At 37.9% G+C, this 12,177-nt stretch overlaps 1 protein-coding gene across 1 annotated transcript; it reads left to right on the top strand.

Annotated features, from left to right (window-relative positions):
- The first annotated feature begins 336 nt into the window (after positions 1-336).
- Positions 337-5,708, top strand: kat7b (K(lysine) acetyltransferase 7b). The gene is made up of 14 exons (XM_026178920.1): positions 337-547; positions 1,482-1,632; positions 1,731-1,979; positions 2,090-2,172; positions 2,569-2,652; positions 2,785-2,883; positions 2,984-3,094; positions 3,346-3,537; positions 3,759-3,848; positions 3,951-4,091; positions 4,197-4,290; positions 4,427-4,573; positions 5,146-5,252; positions 5,500-5,708. Exons 1-14 carry the CDS (start codon positions 530-532, stop codon positions 5,599-5,601), a joined length of 1,668 nt encoding a protein of 555 aa, XP_026034705.1. The 5' UTR covers positions 337-529; the 3' UTR covers positions 5,602-5,708.
- The last annotated feature ends 6,469 nt before the right edge of the window (positions 5,709-12,177 follow it).

Raw genomic sequence — 12,177 nt, 5'->3', positions numbered from 1 at the left:
CCCCTTTTTCTTAAGCACATGATTTTTCAGATACTGTTCATCTGCTGTAAATCTCAATTTTCAGTGATTTAACAAACAAAAAAGCATTCCTCTGAAAATGGTCAGGTACAAGGACTGAACTGAAAATGTCCCAGAGAAAGCCTTGGGATCTATTGAACAAGAGCACTTTTTTCAAAATGGCAAGAAAGATTGGCTCCTTGGGAGTCATATTTTTATTAAAGAAAAAAAAGACACGATACTACGACAGTGCATTTCAAATTAACCCCCACCCAGCCCACTTCAGATTTTAGACAGGCATTAGTAATACATTTATTTTATCCGGAAGTCGCCCCCTGCTGGTCTACTGGTTACCGGAAATTCATTTCTTCGCTCTGTCTGAGCGAGGAATGCAGCTCGAGCTACTAAACGCTGTGTACATATAAACTAATAAAGTAAAAAATCTATAAATCATTAAACAGTTTATTTTTTAAACGTAACGTTTACATTTGCTGCTTTAGACCATCGTGAAGTAGTAGCCATCAAGAAGAACATGCCTCGTAGAAGACAGGTAAGAGTGCATGTAGGTCGCACAAGAGGGTAACGTTAGCTAAGTTAGCGCTAATGGTTAACCAGGAGGTTCCACCATATTCCATTCAATATTCTGACAGTGTAACGCGCTAAAACACGGTGTTAGCATCAGCTGATAAATCTGCACAGAATAATTTAAACATACTGACTTTAACTGCATTGCCACATTCAGCTTGTGTCGGTATTGTTCGAGCTCATTAAACACCCAGTGTACAGTTAAAAGCAGCTAAAAGAAGCTAAAACTTTTACTTCACGTTTGGTGAAATGTAACGGCGCTTTGCGGTTCATGTATATGTAGGCTTTGCCCTAAGACTAAAACAAGACCAGTCCTGCTTAAATTGCTGTTTGTGAATACAGTGTTGTGCCACATTGGCTGGGAAAAAAACAAATACTAAAAACCAAGAGCAGAGCTAACCGTTAACGCTAAGCTAACAACAATAACAGTTGACGTGCTAAGCAGACTGGTTACTTTGTCGTGGTAATTACTACACGTGTGACAGTATTTGGCCAGTTTTTAACACTAGTTTGGCGGAATATATTGCTTTGGTATTAGTAAGGGGTAGATGGTGTTAAGACCTGTTTATGCTGATAATAATAATTAAACAGCTAATGGAGAGCTATCATTTGATTGTAGCCAGTCAGAAATCGAAAAGAAAAATGTCCACAAACAGCACTTTTACAGTGTTACCTCAGCTACGCTTTTAATTTGGTGGATTTATGACTCAACAATGAATAGATATACTGTGAATGCTGAATTAACTGCTCTGTAAAACTGTAGTTGCTATCGCCAGAACAACTCTGTCTTTTTGGCTTGTGGACACCATCAGTGTTATCCATGCTTGTTTTTTTCCGCACCTCTATTTGACATTATTTAGTAAAAGGTGCCTTTCATTTACCGTTTGTTCCCCTGACAGAGACACATGGCTGGGAGTGGTTCAGATGGAACTGAAGACTCTGACTCCTCTGCTGAAAGAGAACAGACCAATAGCTCAGAAAGTGAAGGGACTGTGCCCAAGAGACAGCGCCTCACCAGAGCCTCTACTCGCCTTAGCCAAAGCTCTCAGGGTTGGCAACATAGCCTATACATATGCACACACACACACATATGTATATATATACTTTTACAGTGATTTGAAGATTACTTTTATTTTATTTTCCCTTAGATACTCAGGAATTAAAGCGAGCTGTGGATCACGATGAATCTCCACCACTGACGCCCACTGGAAATGCACCCTCCTCTGAATCAGAGTTGGACATCTCCAGTCCCAATGCCTCACATGATGAGAGCCAGGCCAAGGACCAAGCCAACAGAGATTCGGATAAAGATCTCTCCCACCGACCTAAACGCCGCCGCTGTCACGAAACCTATAATTTCAACATGAAATGTCCAACCCCGGGGTGCAATTCCCTTGGTAAAATATATTACTTTTTTTGCCAAACGTCAAAAGTGTTATTAAAAATTTGAACATGGGAAATATGGCATATCAGCAAACATCATGCTTATTTTTCTCTTTTTTCTTAGGTCACCTCACAGGAAAGCATGAACGTCATTTTGCTGTGTCAGGCTGTCCTCTTTACCACAATCTTTCTGCTGATGAATGCAAGGTGATTATTATAAATCATGTTCAGAATACTTTACAATATTATGTGAATTTACTTTATCTATACAGTTATTAACCTGAAACACTGGCAGTGGCTGGATTGTACAACTTTCTTTGGGACATAACTGATACTCCAAAGGTTGAGTTTAGTAAATGACAATTTCAGCTGTAGTACAAGTACACAATGTCTTTTGCTATCAGTAAAAACAGCCACAAGTAACAAACTGCATCACTTAAACAGGGATGTTCCCAGCAAATGTTATTAATGTTGTAGGTTGAAGTGGCTGGTATGAGTATTTGGCTGCCTGAGCCGTATCAGAGAGAAATGAGAGACCAAGAAGAGATATAATCCATGCTTTATTTATTTATCTATTTATTTATTTATTTATTTATTTGTCAGGTAAAAGCCATTAGCCGTGAGAAACAAGAGGAGGAGGTAAAGGCACAGGAGGACAGCAACTCGCGCCATGCAACTCGTCACCAGGTAGGTCTGCTTTAGAAATGAGAGCATGACATTGAATTTTACACTTTGCTTAATTATCTGTTTATTATTTTAACTATTGTCAGTAATTTCTCATACCAGGAAAGTGAATTGGTTATTTATCCTTATTTGTAGACACCAACACCGAAACAGATTCGATACAAGGAGCAAGTGGCTGAGATAAGGAAGGGTCGAAACTCTGGCCTGCAGAAGGAGCAGAAAGAAAAGCATGTGGTACGTCACCAGTACTTTTGTTTTGCTATTTCTAAGCTTATTCCACCTCATAGCTGGCGTGTTACTTCATTTCCTGCTTGCCTTTTCTCGTGGCCCACAGGAGCATCGGCAAACACACGGCAACACCAGAGAGCCTCTGCTGGAGAACATCACCAGTGAATATGACCTGGAGCTGTTCAGGAAAGCACAGGCCCGAGCATCTGAAGACCTGGTAATGATGGGGTTTCACATCTCCATAAGTACTTTCTTTTTAGCATTTTAGAATAAGATAAAAGGAAATGAAGCTAGAACTGGTGCCTTTCATTGTTCCAGGTACATTATTTTTCTTTAAAAACTGAGTTGTCACTATTTTGTTTTGTTTATTTATTTTTTAAACTGTCAGTATGTTAGCATTCTAGTTTTTTGATTGATAACCTCATCACACACATTGGACATTAATGTTTCCCATCTTCATGCCTGCAGGAGAAGCTGCGCATCCAGGGTCAGATCACCGAGGGCAGTAACATGATCAAGACTATCTTGTTTGGTCGCTACGAGCTGGACACCTGGTACCACTCGCCCTATCCTGAGGAGTATGCGCGTCTAGGTCGTCTGTACGTCTGTGAATTCTGCCTCAAATACATGAAGAGCCAGACCATCCTCAGGCGACACATGGTGAGAGAGACTAATCCCAAGTCATTGGAGTCGTGCTACACTTAGAAATGATTTTTATAAAAACATTCTAAACATTCATTTTTTAAAGTTCAGTTTTGGCAAACAGCCGTTGCTCTTATTACATTATATATTTTTACTGCACGGTGGCCTTTAAATAAGAATAATTCTTATCTTTATGAACTCACTGGTTTGGAAGTACTGTATATAATTTGTCTTTTCAGGCCAAATGTGTGTGGAAGCATCCTCCAGGAGATGAGGTGTACAGAAAGGGGTCTATATCTGTTTTTGAAGTCGATGGCAAAAAGAATAAGGTAAGAGTCTTACTTAGTGAACACTGGCATTTCTTTTCTTTTTAAATTGTAATCAAATATATAAGCCACTTTTAAAGTAATCAAGGGCCATATCATCCCCAGATCTACTGTCAGAACTTGTGTTTACTTGCCAAGCTTTTCCTGGACCACAAAACACTTTACTATGACGTGGAGCCTTTTCTCTTCTATGTCATGACTGAAGCTGACAACACTGGCTGCCATTTAGTAGGCTATTTTTCAAAGGTAAAGAAGAACAAGGTTATTGTTTTTACCCACACAATGATTGAATTTATGTTCCAGAACAGAAATGTCTAAAAAGTGTTTTTTCCTTCTATTTATTTCTTTAAGGAGAAAAATTCCTTCCTGAACTACAATGTATCCTGTATCCTGACAATGCCACAGTACATGAGACAAGGCTTTGGAAAGATGCTCATTGACTTTAGTATGTATATATGTTAATTTATTCTATTCTCAATGTAATCATTAAATTGCATTTTAGTCTTTTTGCATAATGAAATACAGATAATTCTCTCTTCCTTCTGAAAGCGTTCATGCTGACTGTCCTGTGCTTTATTTAGGTTATCTGTTGTCAAAAGTTGAGGAGAAGGTGGGCTCGCCAGAGAGACCTCTCTCTGATCTGGGCCTCATCAGTTACAGGAGTTACTGGAAGGAGGTATTACTCAGATACATGTACAACTTTCAAGGCAAGGAGATCTCCATCAAAGGTAAGTGAAAGCACAAACCCTATAATTTGGCAGCTTAAATTATATGTTTACAAAAAAAGCTGAAAGTGGCTCTGTACTTTGTTACCAGTTACCAATTACCAGTTTAAAATAATCTTAATTTTAGCTTATATTGGCCTTGGTGAAGTCCCAAAGTCCATCTTCTGACTAGTAACAAGACAGTTTAGCTTCTTTCCCTCTTAGCTCACCTCTTAAGCTATGTTTTTTTCTGTTTGGCTGTCCCTTGCAAGTAAAAGATTTGCGCAGCAGCAGCTGGGTGGGAGTGCTGCGCTCAAAGTCTGAGCTGTGTGCCTCAGATAACCATATTAAAGAAAATCCCTCTCATTGACAGTCAAGAGCAGGAAAAAATGCCTAAACCAGAGTGTTTAGAGAAGTCTGAAGCTTGAGCTTTAGGCCCTTAAAGATTACTTGTACATACACTGATCTCAGAATATGTATATCGATGATAGATAAAAGGAAGAGCATAATGAATCCGCACAAGAAGATTCATGCATTTAATAAACAAGACAAATGCATACAATTAATATTTGTTTTAATATTTGCGTGCTGCACAGAGATCAGTCAGGAAACTGCTGTCAACCCGGTGGACATTGTGAGCACCCTGCAGTCTCTTCAGATGCTGAAGTATTGGAAGGGAAAGCACTTAGTACTGAAGCGTCAGGTAAGCTGGCTCCTCTCCATTTTATTTATGCTTGTATTTATTTATTGAAATAATTGCTTTTGTATCAAATTATTTTGGTTACTGAGATCATTTACTTGTCTATTTCTAATATTTTGATTAATTTTGGAAGTAAAATTTTACGTTAATGCTGTAAAACACGTTTTATACCAGGCCCTTCTTTCTATTTCTATCTTACTGGAAAAATTAGATGTGATAACCTAGCTCGTTACCCTGTTTCTCATCCCAGGACCTGATTGATGAGTGGAAAGCAAAGGAGATCAAGCGAGGCAATAGCAACAAAACCATCGACCCAAGCTCGCTAAAATGGACCCCTCCCAAAGGGACATAAACACTGAGAAGCTCAGGCTACTGAAAACACTCGCCTCTAGCCTCACCAGCCACAAGTAGCCTAGACCTATGAACTGTCAATAAAGATCAGTGGTTTTTTTTCTTTCATCCCTTTGACCCTGTTTATTTCTTCTTGTCTGTAATGTGAATTTTTTAAACACCTTTTTATATTTTACTGTCATTTCTAGCCAAACCAGCATACGTTCCAAGTCAAATGCTTTTTGTCAGCATTGTGAAAAATGAGTGTCGAGGATTTGCTTTAAAACTGCCTTTGTGTGCTGAATGTTAAATGATGAACGGTCCAATGTGATGGATAACATTAATGTTAGAATAGCTACATTTGAGTGCATTTAGAGGTTATTTTTATTTACTATGAGAAATGTGCTTTTTGACAATGGTGGTTATTCTTTTTGAGCGTTAATACAGTAACTGTTAGCATGAATCGAAACATGAAATTGAGCAGGGTGTACTTTTAATGAGTATGATTTATGGCAACACGCCTTTGGTTGGTATAAAATTGTATAGATCTTCGTCATAATGTCTTTTTTTTTTTTTTTTCTAATTCCATCAATACAGGATTCTGATCCATTCCTTTGCTGAACCTGCCAATGATGAGGGGAAAGAGGAGATTTTTAATTTGCTGAGGATATAAAATACAAATGTAACACCACTATATGAATGCACATAGAAACAAAACAGCCTCAGGTTTTTATACTGGTACAATCGTACCTTGCTTGTATGGGTTCTCTGAATCATGGATCGCAGTGGTCTTTGCAGAACGATTTACTTTGGGTAGAGATTCTGTAATAAACAGGAAACGTTTGACTAGGATGGTTTTCGGCTTCTACTTTGAATCATAGCTGTGTAATGTGTATTAGCACTTTGATATTTTTAATATCAATAAAGCTGCCTTGATATTTTGAAATATCTACAATTTACATGCGGTCTATTGATGATTTTATGCTTACCACCACTGGAGATGCTTCTTCCCATCAGGCCCACAAACATTTCTCCTTTATTTCCTATAAGAATAAGAAATATGCAATGATGCTGTGATTAAATATTAGATTCCAATTTCTGGAACTACTAGTTTTCAAAACCGTTAGTATGATAAGAGTTCTGCTTCAATAAGGTCAAGCCACTCACGTCTTTTTACTTGGTAGGGTTTTTTTGCATCTGTGAAGAGATAAATTTATTGTCATGCAACAGGCTTTAATACTTATTATGAGACATAAAAATGGTGATAAGCACAAAAATGAGACATTATGTTATGCATGGATATGTTTCAAGGTTACCTGAGCGTTTCCCCATGAGTCCGTAGAATCGAAGGGCTTTGGATCTTTTTATTACACTGGACATTGGACTGGTCAGGCTTGTCTGCAGTGATTCATCCTGCAAGAAACATTTCACTATTTTATTTAAAGTAAACCAGTTTTTATATTTAAAAAGTATATCTACAAGAGTCTACAAGCAAACGCATTGTTAATGCAATGGTCGTCTAACATTTTGAGTTTTCTTTCTGTATCTTCTTTCAAATTAGTAAAAAAAAAAAGAAATACAGATTTATTTGCAAAAATGTTAAAAATACTTATGCACCATTATAATATGTGTTACTTACAGAACTTTGCCTCTTGTAAAAAACAAAAACAAATGCAGAATTTTAAAACACACAGCTTTCAGACTTCTTTGAAAGTATATTTTTTTCTTGTATATAAGCAAGAAATCTCAACAATCATCTAAGATTTTCTCCTCTTCACCTAAGCTTGAACAGAATAAGTGAATGAACTCAATGCTTTGATATTTAAATTTGTCCATTGCTCAACCCATTATAAAAACAATAGTGCTTCTCACCTTCCACTCTTTCAGAAGTCCTCTCTGCTCTTCTGCACTGCACGAGAATCTCTGATAGGTTTGCACCAAAGCACAAAAAGTCACAATAACCAGCTGGATCTTCCAGTTATCCATTGCTATCTCAAAGAGAAAAGCTCTGCTTCTACTTCTTTTTAATCAAATATATTGTTTATCCCAGCAAAGCTAATAATACATTACAGATGATGTTGGCAGGATGGGTTTTCGTATTATTCAGTCTGTGCGAACTGCATCCATGGCGCCTTTATACCTCTAAACCCCTGCTAATAGACCCCTCCCCTCTAAACAGGACTATTCACTTGCCACCATTCAATTTATTACAACTCCCTAATTTATTGTATTGGAGTATTTGTAAAAGATCAAGCTTTTAAATTCTTTCCCTCATATTTTGTAGTCATTAAATGGGAGAAAATGTGATTGAATTAACAATTAAACTTTTTTTTTTTTTGAAATAGTTGGACCTATAAGACGTCATCTAAAAACTTACAGGCAGGGGTCAATTCTAAGAAAAAAAAACCCCACCTCTTCAATATCAAATATTTACATTTGAGAAGGTCGCCTTTCATTTCCATCTTTATTAGACGTCTAGATTGTGGTTGGTCTAAAAATATTCTCCTCTTGCTCATTTGTGACCTTGTGATGTTCACATGCTTCTTTGATATTACAGAGGAAGAGGGCAGGTGTGTCGGGTCTTTGAGTGATGCTTTGTAAATATACCCGTCTACTTTGAAGGTTTTATTGGGTTGCCAGTTGACTTGGTGAATGTTTAGCTGGGAATTTATTAAGCAGGAGAGCACAGCGGTGACCTCAAAGGTCAAGTAGACTGAAATAAAAGTGCGTTGACTTATTACGATTTAACACATGTGGAAGCGCTGAAGGTTGTGTAGTGCACCTGATGGTCAGAAGTCATACACGACAAGGTGATGGATGAAATCTCAAAAACGCAGATGAAATTCAAGCGCAATGAAGACTGTATGAATTGTGTTACATGACATTTGTGACCTCAGATGTGTGGAAAATGCTGACAATGTCAATATTTGTAACTTTTCCATTAAGCGATATGTCAGCAGGGTGATTTATTTTCCATCTCCTGAGATAATTACACTGTTATTAAACCTTTTGATACTCTTTACTTACTTAGCCATTTAAATGCTCTGTTTTAATGAAAGCTGACCCCCCCCCCCCTCCCGCACACACACACACTCTGGTCATAGAAATTTCTGGAGGGGCAATTACTTGACAATCTGTGTGCTCCAAAGACACCCACTCGAAACAAAGCTGACACACACATCAAATGCTTTGATCCACACACAGGTGCTTCTGTAGGAAGACGAGCCCAGGACAATTATCCCTGAAAGGCAATTACACCTGAAAAGCCCTCGTGTGCACGTAGTCTAAGCCACGACTAACGTGGAGAGGCGAATCAAAAGAAATCAGAGGCACGGCATTTGCATATGAAATGGTTGAGTCACAAAGAGCTCCCGTAATGACAGAACGCTGCATGTGACGCAGTGGTAGAGGCCTTTTCAGGATCTGCGCTGCTCTGACAGTGATTCACTGCGGGGCGCTGAGTTTGAACTTCACCTGTGATCCATTTCACCTTTAAATAAGTGAAATATGGGTTAGGACTGTTCTCATTGTTCTTATCTTTTCATTATATTAAAAGAGACATACAACTACAACTTACACACACACACTGTTGTTAGTACTACGCAGCCTCTGAAAACCATTTTTAATGTCTTCTGTGTCTCTGGTGGGAGCTTTCTACAGCAAGTAACCATGCTGATGTCATGTTTACCCAGGCCTCTAATTGTGCATTCAGCATTTCCCAGTAAATCCTCTTCATCTACTTCTTTATCCGCATTACAAAGACTGCTAGAACTTTCCTCACATGTGTAAACATTGTTCAATAATCAAAAAAGTTCAAGCAGTAATCAGAGGGGGCTATTCCTTATATTAGCACTGAAACACATCCACTGTATTACACTAATCAACATCAGGCAGGGAAATTATGCATGACAGAAACCAATATGCTGTGTCTGTGGATAATTTATCAGTGGTCTGAACTAATGCAAACCATACTCTTTTGTATTGTTGAGTCCATTACATAACTGGTTTCATATGGTGTTCACATGTCACCACGCTCTTCTTTTAATAGGGATGGTACTTTCTGAGACAGCTCAGATAGACTTTAAAGTGGCTTTAAAAGGCTATAGGCACATACCTAAATGCCAATACATGAAACAAGGTGGTGCAACCTGACAACACCAGTTACGGATCTCTCATTAGAGCTGGGGGTCATAATATCCTGCTGACAGACACTGTATTGTAAGATGTCTCGCTGTGGTAACTTTAGTCATCAGGACTGATACTATCTCTTCCTGCCTTGGGGTGGTTTTATGGTTGTCACAGTTCTTATCTGCATATCTTAATCCGTCTTAATACTAACAAGTTGGTCCATTCATTTGGAACTAAGTGGGTTTTGTTGAACTGAATGAACCAGTTAATGCATTTTTAAAAAATGTGGCAAAGCATGGTCACTGTGCTGGAATAAAATAGTGTATAATATGTGTAGGAGCTACAATAGTGTGCAAAAGTCTTTGGCTGCCCCTCATTTCAGACTTCTCCAAAGGTACTCTCTCTCTTTCTTTGGACTTTGGCTGCTTTTTCACTTATTTTCAGTCCAGTTCTTGCATTGATCATTTCCAAAGGAATGATTTGTGCTTGTTTGTTAAGCCATTTAACACTGATCTATGATTCATTCAAGTATAAAAAGGCACTTAACTCAAGGGGCAGTTATTGTTTTAAATGTGCTATATAAATAAATTGGACTTTCATGAATGTTTGCATATTTCAATAAATCATTTCACCTATTTCTAATTTTTTGCACAGTACTTCACATCACAATGTATTTTTTTCATGAAGCATGTAGCTCCATAAAAAAGTGATGTAATTAAACTGAATTCATTGAATTAAGATGGTTAGTTTATTACAAACTACCTCCTACAAAATGATCATGATCATACATTAGGACTTGGAACAATTTGACTAGAAAGCAGAAGTATGAATTTGAAGAAGTCATGTTACGTCTATATAAACGTATGTGTACCTGTATACAGTGAACATCTTATCCAGCAGGTGTCAGTGTTGTCTAACACATAAATTCAAAGCACCAGAACCTCACTGGAGAGACCAGGCTTGATGAGTATATTTTCCTCCCCATGGGCTTGTTTTTGTCTATTTATATGACATAGTCAAAAATGAAAGAATGTGATTGTATTGTTTTGGTCAGGGGCATCATCACACATGTTATGATTTGTCTTTAATTTTTGTGGTTCTTTTTTGTCTTTTTTTGTGTCTTTTTTCCTTTTTCATTTTTTAATGAAAACAATATTTTACCACTACAAAGACATCTGCTTGTGCGTTGTTGTACACTGTGAAGTGGCATTAAACCACATCCATTAAAACATGAAACTTTTGCTGCTGCGAAAGTACCCATTTTGCATAAATAAATGCTTGAGACTTTGTGTGATGGCATCTGCTCAGGCCGCAGTGTCGATAAATGTGAAACACATTTCAACACTTTCCGAGTCAGAAAGTTTCAAAACTGGCACCGGTAGGAAATTATGTAATAATGCTAATTATTCTATATATTTCGCTCAGATTCTGAGCACACTAAGGCACAACTAAAAGCAAAAACACAAGTGCATATAAAAATATTGTTAAGATATAAGAGAGATCAGGTTTTGTCAGTAACTCCCACACAGACCTGATGCCCATCATTTTCATGAATCACACAGGAACAACCTTTGTGTGAAAGAGTCCACTCATACGTTAGGCATTACAAAGCAGTATACACGTAACTATAAATAATATTAAACATTTCACTATTTCACTTAGTCTGAACGCCTCTCTTAACTCTCTTGTTCCCCAAGTTGTTTTTCTCGTTTGGTGCCCTGTGGCACTTTACTGTGGTTTCTCTAGAGAGGCATAAATTTGGATCTTCAAGGCTCTCTGAGAATGAAATACTACTGTCTGCCTTTGCATGTTCAGACTGGGGGCTTCAGGCTGATCGTGGTGGCTCTAGCTTTCTCCAGTAGTGTGAGACAGCCTGGTGTCATGGGATTGAACCAAAAGAAGCATAAGATGTGTTTGATTCTACCACACCAGCTGCTCCAGCACTGTCATCTCAACTTTCTTTTGAAAAAATTGGAAAAAAATAAAAGTACAGATACCTTTGCCATGATTGATGGCAGCATTTCACACAACTTAAAAAGTAAGCAGTCTTCAATGTAAACAGATTATAAAGAGCCGTTTCCTGTTTGATAGATGATAAAGGCATTCCACTGCCTCACACATACATCTTATCGCAGTGGTCACGCTTTTTTGGAAGTGATGTCAGGTGGAGAAATTTTGTCAAAGACAGAAACATGTTCTCTCTGAGAGGCGTGTGCTGGAAGCAGCTGATTGTTTACTTTGGAGCTCCTCAAAATCACAACTAGAGGTGTTTCAGTGTTACCGCATAAAATCATCAAAAAAGAAATCATCATTCCCTTAGTATTATGAAAATCCTCACATTTTTAAAAAAATTTTTTCCTTTGCATAGCTTGAAGATAGCCGTTGTCTTACCAGTTTAGACCAGTTCCACCCCTAACTTCTGTGGGCCATGTTAGCTGATTTTGAAATTACACAACTGGGTTATTCTGAT

The sequence above is a fragment of the Astatotilapia calliptera genome, chromosome 8, assembly GCF_900246225.1.
Source record: "Astatotilapia calliptera chromosome 8, fAstCal1.2, whole genome shotgun sequence".
In the NCBI taxonomy this organism is placed as follows: domain Eukaryota; kingdom Metazoa; phylum Chordata; class Actinopteri; order Cichliformes; family Cichlidae; genus Astatotilapia; species Astatotilapia calliptera.
Note: the sequence above shows the minus strand (reverse complement) of the source record. Positions and strands in the feature narration are given on the sequence as shown.

What these genes read in the sequence shown, in the direction of transcription:
- kat7b (XM_026178920.1), top strand. An exon ending in GCCATGCAACTCGTCACCAG is followed by an intron (nt 2,653 to 2,784) that starts GTAGGTCTGCTT and finishes CCTTATTTGTAG; the next exon opens with ACACCAACACCGAAACAGAT. An exon ending in CCCGAGCATCTGAAGACCTG is followed by an intron (nt 3,095 to 3,345) that starts GTAATGATGGGG and finishes TCATGCCTGCAG; the next exon opens with GAGAAGCTGCGCATCCAGGG.